Source organism: Carex rostrata, chromosome 5 (genome assembly GCF_964058835.1).
Source record: "Carex rostrata chromosome 5, lpCarRost1.2, whole genome shotgun sequence".
Classification (NCBI taxonomy): domain Eukaryota; kingdom Viridiplantae; phylum Streptophyta; class Magnoliopsida; order Poales; family Cyperaceae; genus Carex; species Carex rostrata.
The window spans coordinates 13,677,953-13,704,158 of record NC_135922.1 but is presented as its reverse complement, the minus strand read 5'-3'; the positions used below and the strand labels follow the sequence as shown (position 1 = coordinate 13,704,158).

The window sequence follows — 26,206 nt, the reverse complement described above, 5'->3', positions numbered from 1 at the left end:
ATTTGCTCAGGTCCAGTACCAGTATAATTATCCTAGTAGCTATTAGCATTGCACCAGTTTCTGTTGCAATTTTGGTTTTTGTCAGAGAATTGTGCAACATCGTTGCCTAGGCATAATCTGATTGAGAAAAACACTGCTGCAAGGTGAGTTATGTTGGAGAACCGAAATTCAGATTTCTGTTTTTCGATTGTACACCAATTACATGTAGTTTAAGAAAACCACTAAAAATAAATTTTGTTTTAACTTTTTTTTACTTCTATTTGTTTCAGTAAGAAAGGATACGTACAGTTCTTCCCCCATTGAAATACCATGGATTGCACTGAGCATTTTGTCTTTCCTCCAGGCATAGCTCTCTCTCTATCTCTCTCTTCCACTGGTTTCTTTAGTAATACAAGTTCGTTATATGAGACCAAACCTGGAGAGATCCGTACAAGTTAGAGTACCTTTGTATGTGTGGCCATTTACCAGTAAGATCATGTATCGGTAGTGTAGAAGTGAAAATACTAATTTTTGTGCAAAAAGCACAGGCTAAGTGATTTGCAGAAAACAGTAATCTTTTGGCATTTACAAAAATCATGTTGTTTATGGGAGAATAATCTGGTGGATTCTTTACTTTAATTGTTTCTTTGTTGGATTCTTCAACTCTGATGAGGTCTGTAAGGAACTCTATAATAGGAGGTGGCGGGATCTATATAAACACTCTGCCAATTTCAAGGTCAGGTGCTAGTTGTTGGTCTGAGAACTTATTTGCGCAAAATATGAAATAATTCATTTTGTTAAGAGTATCTTGTTTTCAAAGGCCAGAATAGAAAGAGTGCTTCAAAATGGAGGTTTCTCAGTAAATTATGGTTTATTATTTTTTTATTGGATGGTTCCTACTCATATTTTAAATTTCCTTGGACATTGAACCTGTAACTCTCATATTTATGACCGTAACTCAATATTTTTCATTTATTTTCAAATTAGACTTTGCAGTTCGATCAATATGTTTAACATGTAATTTTCTTCTTCTTAATATTGACTATATACCCTTTTAAGTATCAACATTGTTCCCTCAGTTGCATTGTTTTCCCATTTTATTGAAACCAAGTTGTGCTACAATTCTACAACGTGTACTAACAAGGTAGTGAATGAATTTGCTTACCGAGAGGTAAATATGTGCTGATGGTAGATAGCTCCATTAATTAAGTAACTTTTAATTTCTGATGCAGGGATGAAAGATTGCATATATTGAAACACACAAATATTTGGTGGTAACCAAGGCAACCATATCTACTTCCTTGTTTGCTCCTTTTGAGAAGTATGTAGAATCTGAAATACTGCATCAAAGTCATTATTTGAAAGCAATCGCTGTAATGGAAGGGCTGAACCTCGGATTTCAAGATATTTGTTTATATCTCTTCCAAAAGGACATCAGTGTGCTGTTTAACCTGCTCGGGTTGCACTATTCTTTTTTCCACTTGGATATACCTGTAAGTCGTTTATCCAATGTTTTCTTCCTTGGTTTTGATGGGGTACGTATTGTTTGCAGAACTTTGTTTTCAATAGGAATAAATTACAAGTTTGGTTTCCGAAGTATCACCTAACCCCCTATTTGATTCGTAAAATTTTCAAATTTTCATTTTGGACCATAAATTTTGCAATTTTTCTATATTTTGGTCCGCAAGGTCATATCTGGTTACAAAATATTGACTGAAAAGTAAAAACCATGTTAGTGTAAATGTGCAAGCAGTGTTAGTCTATGTTTTGGCATCTATACAAGTAATCTTTTATCTATATATGGCTGAACTTGTGATTTGGTGATTGTTGTTAATGAATCATGTGTATATTATTTTTATTTTTCTTATTAGTGGCTTATTTTGAACATTGTGAGCATTTTGTTACTAGAAACAAAATTTTCATGATATGATATCCTTGAAAGTATTTATTAATCTGATTATCTTTCTTGAATTATGTTAAAATATTGCAGCTTGAGGATCTTAGAAAGGTTCTCGCAAGTTGCCAGGTGTCAGACAAAGAGGTATGTGTGAGCTGGGGCTTACGCCAGATACGAGAGTACTATTTCAACAAACCAGCAAAGGAACACCATCGCACTACTTTCTTGGGACAGATTGCTGACAATGAGGTGGCACTTCTTTATTTGCTCAAAACAAAAGATCCTGTTCAACTCGCTTATGTCAAGGTTTCATCAGATGTTTCATCAATCGAGTGAGAAAAAACTTGTGCTTTACAAATCATGAGTATGAGCAGTTATCTAACTAATAGTTTCTTGTACTTTGGTGGTTTTCAGTTGCTCTCTGCTATGAACATCTATTATTTGATCAACATCTCATTATAGACTTTTTTCTGATTTGGTGTTACCAGTGCTTTAATTAACTGGACATTGTAGTTCTAAGGCATTATTGATTGTAGAGACATGATTGTTTTGAGGGCTAAAATAGGGAAATCTATAGTAAAATGAGAACAGAAAAAAAGCAGTTGAATTTGGAATTGACTACGCACCTTTTCTTAAAGAAAAATATAATTAGTTCCATTTTGTTTGTTTTTGTTAACATGACACAGTTATTCTGGCAGTAAAACTAACTAAAGACCTTGTTAGTATCAGGCTTTCGGTTGCATTTTGATTTGCACTTAATTTGTCCATCAACGGTTGATTGCACAATCGGACCCAAATTATTTTGGGCTTATCTAGCATAGACGTCAAATTAAGTCATGTCCAGGTCATACAATTGTTTGATGCAGATACTCACACGACTCATCTATATATTGTTTATCAAGACACTGTCATACGACACGTGGCAACCATCTTATGACCAAATACAGCAGTTTGCCAAGTATTGTCTCTTTTGGGAGACTTTTTGGCAACTCATCCCAGACTAGATTCAAACCATCAGGAAAAATATAGAAACTGAAAACTGTCAGATATTTCAAAATTAACAATATTACATGCCATAATGAAAGTCTGAGTATACTATATATATATATATATATTTTTTTTTTTTGAAAAAAAGATAGAAATGTCCATTTCATTTACTGAAACATTTAATTCCTCCAACTTATTAAAACAAAAAAAAAATACTCACTCAATACTAGAATCAAAGTCTGTGTAGATTTCAAATTATAATGAAAAATTATCCATAAAAAAGAAAGAATTTTTTTTTTCAATACTGAATTGAAATATAGATTCTGACATGAACACATGAAAAAAGAAAAAGAAAGAAATTTAAATTTATGAACAAATTTCTTCCACAAAATGGTGGCCACATGTCGAGCACAGTCAACGTCATCATCCAATACCTATCAAAGAGTTCAGCACACAATTGGTGATATGATTAGACTTCATGAATAAGAAAAACAAATAAGAAGAAACTAAGAAGGTTTGACACAGATTTGTTTTGTCAGAGAAAATTGGAAAGAAGAAGGTTAATTGTGTTTGATTATAAAAAAACAAATAAAGATACAAGATTTTGAAATTAACAACTAATTTATTCAAATCGCAAATCGGGTTGAATTATATCATTTAATGGGTCCAATTTAAATTTTGTCTAAAAAGGGTAGCGAATCGGGTGATATTTATGTTTGTGAAATAATATATTACTAATTTAAAATAAAAATAGAAATAATCTTACTATTTATGTTTGTTTTCTGGTTGTCTATATTATGAAATGTGTGACAAAAATGATGAATTTTGATTTTCTCCATTATCTAAATTTTTGTTAGTTTTATTATTAGAAGTTATATTTATTTTTAATAAGAAAGAACTATAATAAGATATAGGTTCTTTTGCGGTTGATAACCAAAATACTTTCATTATATAGCGTTCATCTTAATAAATCAATTTCACACCATGAATGTGAAACATATGTTTTATCACACATTTTTGTTCCAAATTAAGATGGTTGTCACATTATTATGGCCATCTGATAAGAATAAGGCATGATACCACAATGCACATGGCACCGGTTCCTCAATTTTCATATTTCAAGAGAGATAATTGGCACGGTTTGCAGTTACCTGAGCCATAAAATTAATTTAAACAAATTGGGTTCGTTTAGAGTTAATTTGAGCTTTTAGAGAGAGCAATATTATTTAAGAATTTTTGTTGGATTTTAAACTTACATGACAAGCCCGAAATGAACTTGGGCTTTGATTTGGGACCAATAGTGATTCAACCGATGATGTACAAATTTAGTGCAAATCAGGATGCATTCGAAAGCGTGATAATAAAAATGTCCTTTGTTATTTTTAGTGCCAGTGTAATTACTTGTTTATTTTTTTTAAAAGAAAAGGTGCGTACGTAGTCGAATATTTCTTTGGGTTCAAATAATTAGCAGCATCGGTTATCTACAATTTATGCATTTAGCAATCTTTTCTTTTGCAAGGAAAATCGATATTTTTTTATAGGAGTACCGTTTAATTCCTCCAAACTTTACTTAGAAAATGGTAAATAAGTAAAAGTATAAATATGTCTAATTAATATATGAGGAGGATCCACTTACACATTTTTTTGGTGACACCGAATTATATCCTACATTTTCAAAGTTTTCAAAGTCTAAACAGTCGATCCAAACCGTTTAACATGATATATATATATTAAAATGTGCTTGCAGATCAAATTTTACATTTTTTAATTTATTTACTATTTATTAAGTATTTATCATATTGTTGTTTTCAGACCATTAAATTTTTGTACTCATCTTAATAAATAGATTTTTTTTTTCAAAAATAGCCATTGTGGTCCATGCGTACAATCTAAACCAAAAAATTATGATTTTAAACATTTTGATATCACCAATTATATTTTTACGTAATCATGCATGTATCAAAAATTCAAAATTGTATCGATTGGGTAAAGATATCTTATTTATTTCAATACAAAGTGACATGCCACCATTTGCTGGGATAAACAAAAATTGATTTTACTATTAAACCGTATGTTGGGATAAAAAATATATTATACTTTTTACGCAATCACATATTCACATTCCAAAATTATACTATGTACCGGTACTAGACTTGCTAGTACAATTTTAATCCTCGTAGCATGCATTTCTTGTATTTAATTAAATGTTACACAAGTGATCGGTACTTTATCATATTCTACTTTTTATTCACAGTTTTTTTTTGGATAGCTAAATAGTTTAATTTTGTTTTCGAAATTTATAGTATCCAACAAATTAGAATATGTTTTGGAAAATTAATCTAGTATAATTTTTTTTGTAAATATAATTTGAGAGTATGTAATCGTATAATTAAAATCACAAACATAATAAATTACCAAAACCAGGATATCTTATTGGCCGGTTTCTGCGCGACTCACGGTAAACCATTTTAAATTGGTAAACATGCTCGGTGCACGTTCTTTTCATGCGCGACTGATGCACGGTGCACATGTGGGTTTTGTGCGGACGGTCTTTGCGCGGTCTACGAGTCTGCCAGACCAAATTTCGGATGAAATGATTAGACACGGTATGATCGTGGTCTATCGAACCGATTGGTCCCCCAAATAGTTGTGTACTGGTTAGACTCGGTCCACACGATAGCATGTTTCCAAAATTAAACATTTCAAATTTTCAATATCGTTGATTATATTTTCTACAAAATTATGTATTAAAATAATTGAAACTAATGGATATTTTTGTAATTTTTTATTTAATAATAATATTAATAAATAATTTGGCATGTTATACTAATTTTTTTAGTCTAGTAATAAAGATAATATTTTTTATATGGAATATCACAAGTTTTCACATCCACATAGATGAGCTTTTAGGCTTTGAAAACTAAATGAAAATCTCTACAATATTAAATAATTAGATAATTTGCATTCCGACTTTTAGTAAAAAAAAAATACAAGTAAACTTTATCATTTTTCTAATTACTAAAATGATGTAAACTCAAAATCCAAATTTTAGAGTCGTACACATAAAACACATTTGTATTTTGTGTCTATAATATTCCAATGATGGTTTCCTAATATATGAAATATATATTTAGGTAATTTGTATATTATACCAAAATAAATTTGATTTTATTATAAGGTGTTTGATATAATTAAAACAAGAGTTTTAGAATTCTTATATATGAGGGTTTTGAGTTTTTCATTTTTTATGAATTGCCATGAATAAAAAAGTAAATTATAAGAAATAGAAAGAAATTAGTCCGATATCCGATTCGTATTCGTATCCGATTAACATCTGATCCATATCCGTATCCGAAAAATTATAACGGATAAGCACGGGCAGAGTCAGACTTTCTCACTATGGGGGTCAATCGTGAATGGGGGTTAATCATATAAAATTTTCATGCTGCGAATCGTAGCATTTTACTCTAAATTATATAAAGAATAGTGTATAATTACAAAAATTTTGAAAATAAATGGGGTCAATTGACCCCCATTTATTGTTACTCCCTCCGCCTCTGCGGATAAGGATACGGTAAGACCACTATCCAATTCGTATCCGACTTTTTACACCCCTACTTCAAAGCAAGGCATGCATAAGGCTGGCAAAAAAGTCCGTAGCTCGTGGTCCGCTTGGTATAAACTCGTGACTCAACAGGTAATAACTCGTTCATTAGTAAACTGAGTTAAAATGAGCCCGCTTGTCATAGACTCGAGTCAGAATTAACGTTTTATTTTCAATATTTTGTGAATGCTCTATTCTTTTAGTTTAAAAATGAACCCATATATCAACTTTTAATTGAAGCTGGATTTCCAAATTTATAGGAAACAATAAAAAAGAAAGGTGGAATAGTACTTTCTGAGTACCACGTGTGGACTACAAGTCAATATATAACTCTTTAACTTTTCTTGAATAATAAATAAAAAATATATTTGCTAGCTAGATAATTCCCAAAAAAATAAATCTCTCAAAGTCGAACACAAATTACAAATAAAAATTTTAAGAAAGTCTTAAATCGTGGCATTCGATCAGGTTTATTCTATGGTAGAAAAACTTTTCGAACCAATTATTAGAATGTTTTTCAAAAGAAAAAAATACCAAATTTGTGCACATATTTCTTCTAGAGAATCATTGCCACATGACGGACACAGTCGACCCTATCATCCACAGTTTTATTAACTAGTGGTGAAAACAAATTTAATTTTAATTTCTTCCAATATTTAAATATTTAAATATGTTAGCTGTGTTATTGGAAAATAATATATACTTTTAATATGGAAGAGAAATACTTTGTCATTTTTTTAATTATCTGATTGTGTTGTCGCGCGTGGAGAAATTTTCTTTATTTAATTTTTTCACAAACTTATTCCTTAGATTTTAATTTATGTATGTAAATATTTAATATGTATGTCAAATTTTGAAGTGACGCACACTATTTTTGTTTTCACTCACACTAGAGTTGTGTGAGAAACAATTTATATGAATCTTATATGATTAAAAATCAAAGAGCTTGTTACCATATGATCATTCGTATCGTGAATCATTTTATTTTGAATCAGATCATAAGATTTAATATAAGCGATAAGATTCATTTAAATTTTCTCAAAATAAATCAGAACAACTAGTTACAGTGTATTATAACAAAGTTTTATTATAAAATCATTATTAAACTAAATTAAATTATGTTTGTCCAATCTAATAAAATAAGGCACATGTAATACTCACCATGCACCACCACTTGTGATACTTGCCTTCTTACTTTTTCCCCTCCATCAAAATAAAAAAAAAGACACAAAAAACATGAACAAGGAACGTTTGAAAGATAAAAAAATTTAATGAAACTTTATGACATAAAAATTTGACAATATTTAGTGAATATATAGACTCGGATAAAATTCATATCATTAATTTGTAACAAATTATAATTGAAATAAAGACATAGATTATCATCTAATCTTAACTTAAGCAAAATATCTAGCGTAAATTATAAAATAAGATATAGAGGTTCTTTTCACTCACACAGATGACAGATGTATAGGATTTTACCTGCCAAGTCCAACTAAAATATATGTATAGTCTTTAATCTTTATGATCACATATATTTTAGTTGGACTTGTAGCTACTTATTATCACTTTGTTGTACTTTTAATCATAATTTTGAACTTATTTCGTTGTCCATTCGAAGGTTTGATCACTTTTAATTTGTTTAATTTAAGGTTTCGGACCACCGAGCTCAACTTCTTTATGTATATAATTCCAATCTAATTTAAATAGACCTATAAGAGATTGGACTAACTCTTTCATAAAAGTTCATTTCTATTTTATAATTTGTGCTTTGTACAGCCCAACCCAAATCAGTGTACTTGTATATTTTTATTTTTGTTTGTTTCCGGGCCCAACCCAAGTTATTCCTTTCATTTTCTGTTTTCTATTTTAGGGCTTGGACCAGCCCAGTTCGAAGAAGACCTTGGCCCATTTTCCATTTTACTTTCGGTTTGGGCTTAGCCCAGTTTATTTGATTCGTTAAATAACCTGACCCAAGGCCCAAAACATGGATTTTAATTCAAATCGGCGGAAACCCTTCATTTAAAATTTCCAAATTTTTCATTCGGTCCCGCTGACAAGTGGTAATCATCAAGGCCCTTATAATTAACATATCAGCCCTTTAGTTTATACACAATTTCAGTTTAGTCCCTGTCATAAATATCCTCTACCAGAAATCAGATCAGAACATGGATTCTACTGGTACGACTGTACTAGACACCATTCAAGCATATGTACGTATTGTAATTGATGCAAGCATTCAGGCCTTAACAAATACACAGAAAAGTTTGCGACGCCGATTAAATTTAGACAAATGGCATTAATTAATTTCAACAGTCGAGAACTTGGCATCAATCAACAATTGCACAGAATAGTTCAAGGTTGAGAAAAAAGAACTCGAGCAGGTTTTTTCTCTTTGATGTATTCAATTTTTTTTGTATATCATATTTTTTTTTCTTTGGCCACTAAAAACATTACACTCCCAAACTACAAAGTAATAACATAAAAAATCCCAGCATTATTTGTTGTCGCACTGCACATCATTCTTTATAAAATAAAGTATAAATTGTTATAGATTTATGTGATATTAACGAAATAGTAGGATTGTAACCTAATCAAACTAATTTCCTGTGCTCCTAACTCGGAACCACCGCTAAATTTTTTTTTTTTTAACAATTTACAAATTTTAGCAAATCAAAGTGGAAAGGCAAATAACCAACAACAGCCTCTATTACTCTTTTCTAAAAGCCCAACTTAGTTCTTCACGGCTTCAATGTGAAGACGTGATCACCACTTTTTTTATTTTTATTTTACTTTATTTATAACAATTCATGTCAGCACAGTAATGGACTAGTGGAGCTTTTAGAGAACATCAAACTGAAATACATGAACCAACTACCATATTTGTCATAAGTTCATTGTGAATACATTTCAAATTATCTTAGCAGGCAAATCTTTCGTGAGTAAACTACGAATAGATCATGAACTGTAAATTCATAATGTATTAGTGCGCACAAAATCTTACAAGTCATCTCAAATTTTTGTTGGTTACTATATTAAAAGAATAAATTGTTTTCCAATAATTTAACTTAATATATTTATTGTAAAATATTGGAAGAAATCAATGTTAACTATTGGAACAAATCCTAAGGTTAATTTTAGAACATCTGAGCTGCATTGAAGAGTCGATAATGAAACCTCATAAAGAAGAGGAAACTGTTGAAGGAGAAATGCCCATTTCTTCACCTGTGCGACAACTTTTTAACAAAAACGACATGCGGTCCAATATGGCGGGTTACTCGAAGGTTATTGCCTTATGTGCAACCTGGCATGCATATCTTGCAGGAAAGTCAACATTTGTTTTTTTTTTTCAATTAATATTATGTTATCATCTTTTTTATAGATTGGGGATAAGATTTTCTTAAGTATGTTTGACAAAAAGAAGAAGTTTGATTTCTAATACTGCTTTAGCTAGTATCAATTAGTATTTTAGAATTTCTAATACTGCTTTAGCTGGAATTAATTAATTAGTATTTTAAGTAGTTTCTAGGTTTTTAATATCCTGATTTCTAGTGCCAGCAATTGGTATTTTGTAAAATCAATTCAAATGAAATTGGTGAATATATTCACTTTTATAAATTATTATTATAAATTCCAACAATCTTTGGTGCTCTATAAACGTTGAGTAGCTACGAAGTTTCGTGAGGGGGAATCGAACTCTCAATCTTTCGGTATAACAACTCTAGGACATTTTCCTAGCCAATTGTGCTACCTCCCCTTTCGTTGAGTAACTAATTTATATCCTCTTGTTTAATTATCTTTTAGAGTGGTTGTTCAAATCTACTTTTAACTGTTCATTTGGTTGCGTTAAGAAACTTTTTAAAGAAGTTATTATACATTCCTGTAGCTAACATCTTGGCCTAATTAATGTTACCTATTTTAATTTTATGTGTGCTCCATGATTTCAATGAAATCATGGGTTTCCCCACTTAAAAAAAAAAAAAAATTCTCGATCTATTTGCAAGCGAATATTTTTTTCCCTGTAGTGATTTTAGGAAAAATTCCCTGTAGTACTTGTAATTAAATTTTTTTTTTATTAATAGAAATTATTAGTGGCGTCATTGCAATTATTTTTTAAGGAAAGTTAATAGTAAATCGCCAAGAAGAATGGGTGTAAATTTCCCTAAAGGAACACAGATGTTGTGTTTGGATCTGGACCGTTCAATCCAAATGGGATGCACGGGAACCCTCTATTCGAGAAAATCAGACGGTCTGGATCCGAACACAAAATTTATGTTACTTTTGGAAGTTTCCCGAATTCAATAAATATCGAACAATAGTCAATATGATGTCTGTCCGTTCGCTCATGGTTTCTGTGTCTATTCATGAACGGGTGATTCTGTAGCGGGTTTAAAACATCTGTGTTAACTGTAAGTTAATTGTTACATAAAGTTTGTATGGACGAAAGCCGCATAAATATTTTAGTAGCCTCGTTGACTGTTATCTCTGGAAATAAATCTGCTGTTATTCCTTTGGGATAACAGCACCCGTTATTCCTCATCCGACCGTTGAATTTTGTCAAGATTGGTGTATGATAAAGTATTCTTATTTGAGATCGGCACATGAGAATTTTTCAATGGCTGGATGTAGAATAACAGGTTCCTGTTATCCCAAAGGAATAACAGCAGATTTATTTCCGTTAGCGCTGACTTGCTGAGTTGCTGCTTACTTCGAATTCGCATCGTCTGAGATCTCTCATTTTTTGCGTGACTTTTTGGAAAATCTCAACCGTTGCAATACGTTTTGCGCGAATCTCAAGGCACAAATAATACTGGCTCCCTACGTCACCCCCGAATAGGCACCCGATATGTCGGTCATGCAAAATAAAAATCAGTTCATGAGATGAGAATGCTTTGTATTTAAAATCAGTTCATACATCAAATATAGACTTGAAACTCTCTGCACTTTCTATTTAAAATGTAAAAGAGTCACGATTTTGTTGATGCATAAGGTTAATTAATTACATGCATGGTTCACTACACATCCATACCAGTCCTTGATGCCGTGTACCAGTGTTAAAATCCATGTACCAGGATCAGGAATAGCCAAAGGCTGTGTGCTTCATCTAGCCCGGGACAACATGTACATCATGAGAATCAGCTTATGGAAAGTCAACCAACTAAATCAACAAAAACAAATAAAGAAGATAGATATAAAATTCGAGCGATGTGCTAAAATGTGAAATAAGAAATCAGTATTGGTGAATCTTGTATATAACTCATTTTTTCGAACTCTTTTGAATCTCATACAGAAGAGGCAACAGCTGAACAAGATGTGGCAGGGCTGCTCTTTCGTTCACTTGTGTAACACCTTTTGAACAGAAACAACATGTAGTTCGATATGACGGGTTACTTGAAGGTTATTGCCTTATGTGCATCTCAGTCCATTTTTAAGAAGGAATTTCATGTATAACCCATAAAAACTTCAAAACTATGCATTTTCCCCTCTAAGCTTCAAAATTGCATATTCCTCCCTCTCAACTTCTAAAACTCACATGTTAACCCATTTTAATTTTCTATTATATTAAAATTCATTTTGAATTTATAAAATACACTAGGGCACTAAATGAGCCGAGTTTGAGTGAGTTACCCCCAACTCGAACTCAACTCAATTAATAAATGAGCGAGTCAACTCGAGTTGTGATGGTAATAATGAGCTGTAGAGCTAACTAGAACTCAGGTCGTTATCAACTCGAGTTGACTTACAACTCATTTATAACTCGTTTAACCAGTCAAGTTCTTAGATATTGTTATACACTAATATATGATTAGCTATACACAAATAATTGAAATGGACTAGTAATAGTTTATCTAAATACAAACAATCTAACACAGAGATAATAGGTCAACTCAAAGCAAACATACAACTTAGTACATAAGTTGAGTTATAAATGAGCGAGTTGGGCTCAACTCAAACTCAGCTCATTTATTAAACGAGTCAGCCAACTCAAGTTGAAACTAACTCGAGTTGTAAATGAGCGAGTTAAATCGAGCCATTAACAAGCGAGTTATGAGCGAGTTGCGAGTTTGAATAATTTTGTACAGCCCTAAAAGACACATACTGCCCTTTATTAAAAGCATAAAACAAATTGGAGCTTGTTTAAAAATAATGTCAATCGGTCTGATATTTGATCGTTTTTGTTGGCAAAATAGATATTTTATGAAGGGTAAAAGGTACAATGAGTATCCGGTTTTCGAGGTCAAAATGAATATTTCATAAAGGGTAAAGGGCACAATGAAAGAAATATTGGAAGTTTATAAAGGTAAAATAATATCAGACCAAAATAAATTTAAATGGGTATTTTATAAAGGCCAAAATATTTATAAGACCGACACATTTTTTTAAACAAGCTACAATTTTTTTTTAATTTTTTTATAGAGGGTAAAATGGATATATATTATAAATATACAATGTTATTGAATATATTCTAGAAGTTTAAAGAGGGATTACAGAATTTTAATAATTTTTATGTTTTTGAGGGATATAAATGAGCAAAAAAGGAAAGGCTATATATTTTGGGTTGCTTCCTCTCCTTAATGGCATCCACAACAAAATTTGGACATACACATATAGGATAATTTGCTGATACAACCCTGGTTCTCTTTGAACTCCTTTTCCTGCAATTTTCAAAATTTTCTACTTCTTTTACTTGCATTTTCCAAATAACAAAAAATAGGAAAAGGCACCAATAGTCCAATACTCCATTACAGTTTTAGCTAGGGTTAATTGTAACAGCTAGTAAACCACTTATAAATTATATATAGAATAATATTGTACTTTAAGAATATGAACAATTATTCATAAAAGATAAAACAATGCAAATTAATTTTATGGGAGATACAACAAAGGAAGGGTGCTCTACCATACAACATGAAGCATCAGCTTGTACTGAGGTGATTGTATAATTTCTTATTCTTACAGAAGAAATATAACAGTTTTAACAACAAATCTCAACTAAAAGAGTTACCAATTAAGAGCTACAACTTTAACATTCTACTAATTTTCTCAATTAAAGAGTTTCCCACTATAAAACATATGTAAGTTTTATTCCAAATTTACAAACACAACCCTTAAAACTTCATCAAAAGAATTTACTCTCTGCATAAATCATAAAATCCAACAGGAATCTCCTCCATTTGGTAAATCTGCTCCATTTTGAATTTGTTAATGGTACTACAGCAGTTTGGCTGGCAACTCATTCCAGACACACAATTCAATTCTAACAAAATTACCGATCGTTGCCCCTGTATTTGGTCAAAAAAAATTAACAATATTAGATGCCATAATCAAAGTGTGTAGAGTAGAGAAAGTTGAATATAATATTTCATTTTTAACACAAAATTGCAATTTCTTAGCTTATTTTGTTTCAATAATTTAGACAAAGGAAACAATAATTAAGAACGAAAATGAATTTTATTTAGCATATCAAGATACTTAGTAGCGTAATATATTACTAATTTATAATATAATTACAAACCAACCTATTCATATATGTTTCCATCTTCCATTTGAATAGAAATATGTTTAAGTTTATTAAACTATTTTGGTAAGAATACCAAATTTTTAATGTGTGACAAAATAATGAATTTTAATTTTCTCCAATATCTAAATATGTGTTAGTTGTATAATTGGAAGATAATATTTATTTTTAATATGAAAGAAAAATATTTAGATATATATTTCTTTTGACGATTAATTGATAACCGAAATATATTTTTTTAGTTATTATTTATATTAAAGATGAAATGATAATACAATTGAAGGGCTCATTAATAGTATTCACTCACGAAACTTTCATGCCCGTTGATATTAATAATTCTATTCCACAATGAATGTGAAACATATATTTTTAAGTACATAGTGTAAAACATGAAATGTGTTTCGGTGTCCCTTTTATCCGAAAAATATATTTCTGCATTTCATGAGTCGCAATGCTAATTTTGTCACACATTTTTGTTCCAATATTGTTGTAGTTATCTAATCATTGCGGTTAGATGAGCAAATATTTTAGTATCATTTCTAAGTTTGCATATAATATGCATGATTAAAAATTAACAAATAAAATTTCATAAAAAAACAGGAGTAGAACTAGGGTGTTCTTAAGCTCACCAAGGTACGTGTTTGGTGAGCTTAACTCCAAAATCTATTAAATTAGGTTCAAACAATAAATTCAAGCCGTTGAAACTGATTTACTTCACAAGTGACGAATTTACATATAAAGTTTTTAAAATTTTGAATTAATTTTATATAAAGTCAAGTGGTCAAAAGGTGTTAAAAACATGAATGCACTAAAATTAATTTATAAACCTTGATCTAATTTTGATCGCTTGACTTTATACTGAAATAATTTAAAAACTTAAAATCTTTGCATGTAATTAAATTCATCACTTGTAAAGTAAATTGATTTCAACGGCTTAGATTTATCATTTGAAACCGATATAATATATTTTTGAGTTAAGCTCACCAAACATCTTGGTGAGCTTAAAAACACCCTAGTTTTACTCAAAAAACAGTATCTAACATATATTATACATTATGTACTTAATTAAAAATATACGTTTCACATTAATGGTGTGAAATATGTACATCCAATGATTCGCTGGATTTAAATATTTTATTGGACTTTTGGGGGCCGGTCTTTTTTTAATTTCGGAAAGCCCATAACAAATGGACTGTATCTAAAAGGCCGACGTTTGTGCAACATTTAAAATGGGATGGATGAAATTATTTATTTTTTGTTGAACTTCTATTTTGTTATGTTTATCTATTAGAAGTTAATTTGTGTTGTATTGTTAAGAACGATATTCCTTTGGATCTATGTTCTATGTAACTAGATGTTTTGTTTTATGCAACTAGATGTTTTGTTTATTTAAAAATTGTGTGTTTCTTCAACTCAAATTAAGAATTTTAACTTGAAATCTAATAATTTGTACTTAGTATGATATTTTGTTCATCAATTCAAAATTCATTTTAACACAAATCAGATATGTTCCGAGCTACAAATTTTTAAAAAATAAACACTGGTTCTGTAGTGCTAAAAATAAATAAAAATAAACACTAATTTCGCAAATCAAGGTTTGGTATTTTTATATTCATACCCATTAAGAATTGGTCTTATCCTACACTATCCTTACCTATAAGATTATCGGATAACTTAACGGTATGAGGAAATTAACGAATAACACGAATATCAAGCATTTTTATTAGAAATCAAACTAAATTGAAGCTTGATTATGCACTCTTTTTTAAGATGTATTCATTTTGATTTATTCAAATTTCTTGTATATCGTACTTATTTTTAATTTGGCCACTGCAAAAATTACACTCCCGTACTACAAAGTGATGATAAAAAAATCCAACACATGCATTATGTGTGCCACTAACATATTATTTGGGAATTACAAGTTACTTTGATTGTAACCTACTCAGACTGATTTTCTGTTCAAGTGATACTAAACAGAAAATGAGCAGAGAAAAATGACTTTCTACACTCGCATCTCTTAAAAGTATATGTTCTCATGTTCTTTCAAGCAATCAGTTGATGCTTGAATTCTTAAAAAAAAAAGAAAAAAAAAACTTTAAAATTCCATCTTAATTTTGTAGAAGGTGTACTTCTGATTGGTCAGTGTTTAGATGAGAAAATATCCAAGTTCCATTATTGCGGAATTGAAGTATATTTGATTTTTCTGTTTGGTATCTTTTTAAAAGCCAAACTTTTCATGGCCCAACTCTTTTTTTTTTTAAACATTACACTCCCTGCCTATAAATTAATGGATCATGATAACAATCCCCGCAGGTCTATCCCCGCAAAAAACCCCGCACAAACTGCCAAAAAAGTCATGGGGGGACCGCTCAAATCATTAATACTCCGCAGAAACTGTTAGTATTTAACTTGAAGCATCAAAGTATTTATCGTGGATTTGCAAAGTATTAATCCCTATGCAATGATCTCTATTTATGACTGAATAAATCAATCCATTAACTGTCCCCGCACAAAATTTTCTTTTTTTTTGAATTGTCCCCGCACAACTGGGGACCATTAAATAAACAATCCCCTCATAAATACTTGTCAGTTATCCCCGCACAAAATTTCCTTTTTTTTGGATTGTCCCCGCACAATTAAGGACCATTAAATAAACAATCCCCTCACCCAATGATAAATACTTCTCACACATAATGATAAATACTTTATGTTACATAGATAAAAACTTTTCAGACATAATTGTAATTTTTCAGTAAAACATCAATGATAAATACTCTAAGACATAATGATAAATACTCTATGTTACATGGATAAATACTCTATGTTACAAAGATAAATATTTTATGTTACATAGATAATACTTCTTAAACATAATTGCACTTACAGTAAAACATCAATGATAAATACTCTTAGACATAATGATAAATACTCTCATGTATAATGATAAATACTTTATGTTACATGGATAAATACTTTATGTTACATAGATAAATACTTCTCAAACATAATTGCAACTTACAGTAAACATCAATGATAAATACTCTCAGACATAATGATAAATACTTTATGTTATATAGATAAATACTTTATGTTACATGGATAAATACTTCTCAGAAATAACAAATAAAAATTTATTAACGGGGATTGTTATTAGATAACAGTACAATTAATGCGGAAATTGTTTTTAAAGGAATAATTAATGCGGGAATTGTTATTAGAGGAAAACATAATTAATGCGGGGATTGGTATTAAATGACAGTCTAATTTAATGCGGGGATAAATGGAAATTTTTATTGAAATAAGTGAGGAGATATATGGCAGTTAAGGAAGAGAGAGAGTGCGGGGATAAATGGGGGGACAGGGGTGGGCGGATTAGTATAATTATTCTAAATTAATAACATAAAAAGTTCCACCCATGCATTGTTCGTTGTCGCACTACACATCATTCTTTGTAAAATAAAGTATAAATTGTTATAAATTTATGTGATATTTACAAAATAGTACGATTGTAACCTAATCAGACTGATTTCCTGTGCAGTAACTCGGAACCACCGCTAAAAACTCTTATAACAAGTGACAAATTTCAGCTAATAAAAGTGAAAAATGCAAATAACTAATAAAAGTGAAAATGCCACTAAAAGTAAAAAGCCCAACTTAGCTCTCCATGGTCCAATTATTTTTATTTAATTTTACAGCCTAGTAAATTAATTTTAAGCGCTTCAATGGATGGCGGTGGCATTGATTTTATTTATTATTTTTTATTGTTTAATATTCATGACGAGAGAAATATCAAATTAAACTACATGAACCATCTACCATATTTGTCATAAGTTTATTGTGAATACATTCATATTATCTTAGCAAGCAAATCTTTCATGAGTAAACTACGAATGAATTATCAAATTTGTATTCTTTTCATCTGTACATATAATTAATCATCAATTATAAATTTTCATAATGTAACTCATCAACTGCTCACAAAAAAAAAAAAATTAAAGTCATCAAATATATATATTTTTGTTTAAAATATTAGAAGAAATCAATTTAACTATTAGTATATGGGTACTAAAGCCAACAAAGAAAAACCGCATTCAGTGGGTTTCACAAGTATAGAAAGAAGTAGTGTGTTTTATTGGCACAAGATTTTTCTTGCGGAACAAGATCTAAGAACCTCAGAGCTAGCATTCGGCCCTCCGGAAGAAGATGGAGGTTGTATAATCTCCGCTTTCTCGATGTCTTAGATAAGCAAGGATATCAACTAGGAGGTAGTTAAATTATGTAAACAAATCATTTACCATTTTTGCTTGATTGCATTCTCATCCTTTTTTCAGGAACTGTTATTTTATTAATGTAGTGTGATCCATTGGAAAGACAAATCCATTAAAATTTTGTAAATAATAACTACTATGATGAGAAGGGTGTGCTGCTCCTTTTCACTGCAAGTATTTTAATATTAATATAAACATAAGCTTGTATTGTTGAAAGTTACAAAACACTCCTAATAAGGTAACTAACTCAGTGAAAATAAAATGTAAAATAATAATTGTAAACTGAGGATAGCGTATAGTTTATTGTGAACCATCAACTGTAGTTTATATAATGTAAATCTTTGAATCCTAAATGCGAGGGAAATCGGGTTTCCTTCCTTTTAATATGGGGCAGAGAGAAGGATATTCTTTTTAGTTTTTACTATTTAGTGATAGTATTTTATAGAGTGAGGAGATTATTGAAAGAAAATTTAAGAGATTAAATGGATGGGGGAAAAGGAGCCTTCTTTGAAGGAAGGGATGAATATTTCTCTCTTTTTCTTTAAAAATTTCTTTTTGCTTGAGACATTCCAAAAGTTGCTTTTGCCAGATGCACAATATTTTGTCGGTCCTGGCCATCATTAACTTGATGTTTCTATGTCTCGTCTCTGCAATCAAGTATATAGATTTTAATTAGTTTCATTGGCTTTTCCAGATGAGATGGATTTTCTCACGGTGCACGATAGGTTACAACAATCTTGAGAGACACTTCCAAACTCCTGCGAGGGTGTTGTTGGAAAAACTATATATCAATACTGACTGTTTGGAATACCTACTGAAAGATGCCAAAGTTGATCATACTTCTTTAGGCAAGAAATTGGCTGAGGGGTGTGAAATCCCTATGATCGACTTGCCAGGTTATATTACGAATTTTTGGGTCCCTCCTCGTTTTAGCCCAATCTTGCTGAAATTGGTGCTGATTTTATGCCTATACCAGTACTGGTACGAATCTGGTTTTCTGCTGCACATAAACTGTTTGTGGTATTGCCTAGGTGAACCTAATTACTGGTACAAGGTTCCCGACATGAATGTAGATCGATGTATAGAGATTGCTCAAATGATACATTTTTTAATCCAAGGTCAAAATCCCCAAAATAAAAGTGTGATTAATTACATGGATGATGTGATGAACAGTACCAATAGGAAGGAAGTTGCATTCGGTCTTTACATGCTGTAACTCTATCAAATTATGGTACGAGTATGTTTCTCTTTTAAAAATCATTGAATTCAGGCGAACTTGTTAATGTCTTTATGTTTAGATATGTTATTTATGAAACATTGATAAATCATTGATAAATCATTGATAAATCAGAAGTGTTTATTAGAACCAGTGTACGTAATGTCGTTTTCTTCTTTGGTTGGTAGTGATAGTCATATTTGTTATTACTTATAATGGGTGGCATTGGAGTGAGTTTGATCTGTTTGAAAGCAGAAAACAGAGAGGATAGTTGTGTTATCAGACAAGATGTGCGCAAGAAGTTTCAAGTAATGAAAAATGATATAAAATATTTCATAAGATTCTTATATTTTTACCAATGAAAAATGATATAAAATATTTCATAAGATTCTTATATTTTTACCACGAATTCATCTTCTCCAAAAGTTTCAAGTCATGAAAAATGATACAAAATATTTCATAAGATTCTTATATTCTTACCATTAATTTCTAAAGTGGTTGAGATGTTTGTAAGCAATCTGAAGGCAGGAGCATAAAGTATTGGTTTATTTGTAATTTTATTTTAAATTAGTAAGGAGCTTGAGATGTTAAATAAATTTGGTTTATTTAATTATTTTTCTTTGATGTATTAATTTTTTTTTTTTAACACGACACTCCCAGACTCCCTACCTACAAATTAATAACATAAATTAAAAATCCAACCCGTGCATTGTTCGTTGTCGCACTGCACATCATTCTTTGTGAACTAAACTATAAATTATATAGATTTATGTGATATCAATCAAATAGTAGGACTGTAACCTAATCAGACAAGGGACAAATTTTAGCTAATCAAAGTGAAAAGGCATATAACTAACAACGACCTCTATTATTCTTTCTAAAAGCCCAACTTAGCTCTCCACAGCCCAATTACTTTCTAAATAATATTACTGTCTAGTTAATTAATTTTACGTGCTTCAATGGATGGCGGTGGCATTGATTTGATTTAGTGTGAAGAGGTCAGCACTTTTTTCTTTTTTTAAACAATTCATGTCAACATAGTGATGGACTAGTCGATAATTCTTAGAAGAAACTACATGAACCAACTACCATATTTGTCATGAATTTATTGTGAATACATTTCATATTATCTTAGTTGGCAAATCTTTCATGAGTAAACTAAAAATGAATTATCAAATTTGTATTCTTTTCATCTTTATATATAATTTTGATCATCAACTGTAAATTCATAATGTATTAGTGCGCACAAAAATTACAAGACATCAAATATATAAATTTTTTTTGTTTACTATATTAAAAGTAAAGATTGTCTTCCAACAATTTTAACTAGATAAATTTATTGAATAAAATATTGGAAGAAACTAATGTTAACTATTGCAAGAAATCCTAAGATTAATTGTGGAACATCTCAGGCGCGTTTAAGAGTCGGTCATGAAACCTAAAAAAGAAGAGGCATCTGCTGAAAAAAGATGTGGCAGGGCTGCCCATTTCTTCACTTGTGTCACAGCTGATAAACAGAAAGCTGTGATCTGTCCGGTTCATAAGTCATCCGCTCAGTTTTAGTTCTATCATCTCAATATAAGGGCTTTGTTTTGCCGTTTTAGTCAAGAGATTTTGGTTGTATTAGTGATCACATTCAACTCACAAAAGAAAAAGAAATGAAAAATCCATCTAATTATTTATCTGTGTTAGTCTGACATTAGAATCAGAATGGATTTTTATTTATGCTGGTGGTGACACCAGAATTGCTGGTTGTGACTTGTAAAAAGTACAACTGTACAAGGTTGAGAAAAAAAAAAAGGATCGTTTTTTTTTTGATGTATTCAATATTTCAATTTGACTTATTCAAATTTCTTCTATATCATTTTTTTTTTACTTCGGCCACTGAAAAAAATATTTTTCAAATATTTCAATCGAATCGAATAGAATTCTATCGAATTCGAATTCATTTTTTTATACATTGCCCTCCCAACCTACAAAGTAATAACATAAAAAATTCCATCATTGTTCGTTGTCGCATTGCACATTATTCTTTGTAAAATAAAGTATAAATTGTTGTAGAATGTAGGTTTATGTTAAATTAATCAAATAGTAGAATTGTAACTAAATCAGACTGATTTCCTGTGCTAGCTGTAACACGGAACCGCCGCTAAAAGCTCTTTTAACAAGTGAAAATTTCAGCTAATCAAATTGAAAAAGCAAAATATATAACTAGCAACGGACTATTACACTTTCTTAAAGCAAGTTGGCACTTCATGGCCCATTTATTTTTAATTAATTTTTCAGACTTAGTTAATTAATTTTACAAGCTTCAATGGATGCTGGTGGTATTGATTTGATTTTTGCGTCAAGAGGTCACCCCTTTTTTTTTAGAACAATTCATGTCAGCATAGTGATGAAACTACATGAACCATCTACCATATTTGTCATCACTTTACTGTGAATACATTCATATTATCTTTGCATGAAAATCTTTAATGAGTAAACAACGAATGAATTATCGAATTTGTATTCTTTTCATCTTTATATATAATTGATCATCAAATGGAAATTCCCATAATGTATTACTTATCAACTGCCCACAAAAAAAAAATTAAAGTCATCAAATATATATATTTTTGTTTACTATATTAAACATAAGGATTGTTTCAATAATATTAACTAAATAAATTTATTGAATAATATATTGGAAGAAATCAATGTAACTATTAGTAAATGGATAGTAAATAAAACAAAAAGAAACTTCATTCAGTGGGTTTCACAAGCATAGAAAAAAGTATTGTGTTTTACTGGCACAAGTTTTTTCTTGTAGAGGAAGATTTAAGAATCACAGAGCTAGCATTTGACCCTCTTGAAGAAGACAGAGGTTGTATTATCTCCACTTACTCAATGTCTTAGATACATGCAAGGATATAAACTAGAAGGTAATTAAATTATATAAACAAATCATTTACCATTTTCCCTTGATTGCATTCTCATCCTTTTTTGAGGAACTGTTATTTTATTAATGTAGTGTGATCCATTGGAAGGATAAATCCATCAAAATTTTGAAAATAATAACTAATGTGATGGAAAGGGTGTGCTGCTCATTTTCATTGCATGTCTTTTAAAATTAATATAAACATAAGCTCATATTGGTGAAAGTTACAACACACTCCTAATAAGGTAACAAACTCAGTGAAAATAAAAGTAAAATAGTAATTGTTAACTGGCTTCAAGTCTGTGAATCCTAAATGGGAGTGAAATCGAGTTTCCTTCCTCTTGATATATGGTGCAGAGAGAAGGATATTCTTTTTAGTTTTACTACTTAGTGATAGTATTTATAGGGTGAGGAGATTATCGATACGAAAATTAAGAGAATAAAGGGTTGGGGAAAAGGAGCCTTCTTTGTAGGAAGGGATGAATACTCTGTTTTTTTTAAGGCGTAATATTTAGTTGTCATAAAGTACCTACCACACATTTAAAAATTGCTTTTTGCAGATGCACAATATTTGTTGGTGTTGTTCATCATTAACTTTCTGTGTCTCTACTCTGCAATCAAGTATATAGATTTCATTAATTTCATTGGCTTTTCCAGATGAGATGGATATATATTTAGAAGAGCTATTTTCTCTTCTTTGAGGGGTTGCACGACGGAGAATTACTATTTCAGGTTGTGGTTCTAATTTGGTTGAGCACGGAAATCAAATTCAGTGTGCAGTACGTAGTGTTTGTTTTCTTCTTTGGTTGTTAGTGATAGTTATGTTTGTTATTACTTATTACTTATTACTTATTACTTATCATCCGTAGCACTGGTGCAGTTAGTTTGCTTTGTTTGGAAATAGAAAACAGAGAGGATAGCCGTGTTATCAGAGAAGATGTGCGCTAGAAGTTTCAAGTTATGAAAAATGATATTATTTGAAGAGAGGAGCATAATGTATTGGTTTATTTGTAATTTTATTTTAAATTAGCAAGGAGCTAGAGATGCTAACCAAATTTGATTTATTTAATTATTTTTCTTTGATGTATTAAATTAATTTTTTTTTTAATACGACACTCCCTACCTACAAATTAATAACATAAAATATCCCACCCATGCATTGTTCATTGTTGCACTGCACATCATTTTTTGTAAACTAATCTATAAATTGTTATAGATTTATGTGATATTAACCAAATAGTAGGACTGCAACCTAATCAGACAAGTGACAAATTTTAGCTAATCAAAGTGAAAAGGCATATAACTCACAACGGCCTCTATTATTCTTTCTAAAAACCCAACTTAGATCTCCACGGCCTAGTTAATTAATTTTTAATTTTACGCACTTCAATGAATGCTGGTGACATTGATTTGATTTAGCGTGAAGAGGTCACCACCTCCTTTTTTTTTTTTTTTTTTTTTTTTTTAATACTACAATTCAAGTCGGCATAGTGATGGACTAGTGGATTTTTTTAGAGAACATCAAATGAAACTACATGAACCAACTACCATATTTGTCATAAGTTTATTGTGAATACATTTCATATTTTCTTAGCTGGCAAATCTTTCATGAGTAAACTATGAATGAATTATCAAATTTGTATTATTTTCATCTTTATATATAATTGATTATCAACTGTAAATTCATAATGTATTAGTGCTCACAAAAAATTACAAGTCAGCAAATATTTTTTGTTTTGTTTACTATATTAAAAGTAAAGATTGTCTTCCAATAATTTTAACTAAATAAATTTATTGAATAAAATATTGGAAGAAATTAATGTTAACTAGAAGAAATAATGTGAGTAATTGTAGAAGATCTTTGGCACAAGGAAAAGTAGGTTAGTGAACCTCATGAATAAGACCGATTTTTTTATTTATATCCAAAATAAAATATAAATTTAAAAAACTAACCAACTAGCTAATGAAATTGCAAAACTACCCAAACCGGTTAACCATTAACCGGACTCAAATCAAATTTCCGGTTATTGGTTTCCCGGACCCATTGAAATAGTCCGGTTAACCATTAACCGGAAATTTGATTTGAGTCCGGTTAATGGTTAACCGGATTTGTGCATTTTCCTTTTTTTTTGTATTAAAATATTAGAAATGTTGAATATATTTCTTTGAAAATAGATGGAATACAATATAATTTGATTTATTAGAAAGACTGCAACAAATAACCCGGATCAATATTTTTCAGATCGGATTTTTCGCGGCTGTAAGAAAAATTAATATATTTCTTTATGTGTTATTGGAAAAAAATAAAAATGCTTAGATTCCGAGTTATTGATCCCGGTTCAAAAGTCACTTCTAGGTAATCTAGAAAATATTATGATCTTTCTAGTACATTTAATTTATTAAAAGTTGTATCTATTTTGAGAATTATTTTTGAATAACAATCATTAAATAAATTAAAGTTTTTATTTTTTTTCAAAATAGATACAACTTTTAATAAATTAAATCTATTAGAAAGATCATAATATTTTCTAGATTACTTAGAAGTGACTTTTGAACCGGGATCAATAACTCGGAATCTAAGCATTTTTATTTTTTTCCAATAATACATAAAGAAATATATTAATTTTTCTTACAGCCGCGAAAAATCCGATCTGAAAAATATTGATCCGAGTTATTTGTTGCAGTCTTTCTAATAAATCAAATTATATTGTATTCCATCTATTTTCAAAGAAATATATTTAGCATTTCTAATATTTTAATACAAAAAATAAAAAAAATAATTCTGTTTTTAAAAAAAAAAAAAAAAAACAAAACCGGTGCACCATTAACCGGACATATACATATAAAATATTTTTGCTTTGAGCCAAATTGAGAACTCGGCACAACACTTTCTTTTCCTTTTTTTTTTTTTTGAAAACATAAATTTTTTATTTTTTGTATTAAAATATTAGAAATGTTGAATATGTTTCTTTGAAAATAGATGGAATACAATATAATTTGATTTATTAGAAAGACTGCAACAAATAACTCGGATCAATATTTTTTAGATCGGATTTTTCGCGGCTGTAAGAAAAATTAATATATTTCTTTATGTATTATTGGAAAAAAATAAAAATGCTTAGATTCCGAGTTATTGATCCCGGTTCAAAAGTCACTTCTAAGTAATCTAGAAAATATTATGATCTTTCTAATATATTTAATTTATTAAAAGTTGTATCTATTTTGAAAAAAAAATAAAAACTTTAATTTATTTAATGATTGTTATTCAAAAATAATTCTCAAAATAGATACAACTTTTAATAAAATAAATGTACTAGAAAGATCATAATATTTTCTAGATTACCTAGAAGTGACTTTTGAACCGGGATCAATAACTCAGAATCTAAGCATTTTTTTTTTCCAATAACACATAAAGAAATATATTAATTTTTCTTACAGTCGCGAAAAATCTGATCTGAAAAATATTGATCCGGGTTATTTGTTGCAGTCTTTCTAATAAAACAAATTATATTGTATTCCATTTATTTTCAAAGAAATATATTCAACATTTCTAATATTTTAATATAAAAAAATAAAAAATTTCTGTTTTCAAAAAAAAAAAGAAAAAAAAAGAAAAATACAGAAATCCGGTTAACCATTAACCGGACTCAAATCAAATATCCGGTTAATGGTTAACCGGACTATTTCAATGGGTCCGGGAAACCAATAACCGGAAATTTGATTTGAGTCCGGTTAATGGTTAACCGGTTTGGGTAGTTTTGCAATTTCATTGGCTAGTTGGTTAGTTTTTTAAATTTATATTTTATTTTGGAT

At 29.9% G+C, this 26,206-nt stretch overlaps 1 protein-coding gene across 1 annotated transcript; it reads left to right on the top strand.

Annotated features, from left to right (window-relative positions):
• The first annotated feature begins 660 nt into the window (after positions 1–660).
• LOC144553694 (uncharacterized) lies at positions 661–2,212 on the top strand. The gene is made up of 3 exons (XM_078301906.1): positions 661–715; positions 1,212–1,472; positions 1,970–2,212. Exons 2-3 carry the CDS (start codon positions 1,356–1,358, stop codon positions 2,210–2,212), a joined length of 360 nt encoding a protein of 119 aa, XP_078158032.1. The 5' UTR covers positions 661–715; positions 1,212–1,355.
• Positions 2,213–26,206: the final 23,994 nt, after the last annotated feature.

Bases quoted from the DNA above. Each gene is read 5' to 3' on its own strand.
- LOC144553694 (XM_078301906.1), top strand. From the start codon at position 1,356: ATGGAAGGGCTGAACCTCGGATTTCAAGATATTTGTTTATATCTCTTC. The intron at 1,473-1,969 runs GTAAGTCGTTTA...AAAATATTGCAG, and splicing joins TTTTCCACTTGGATATACCT to CTTGAGGATCTTAGAAAGGT.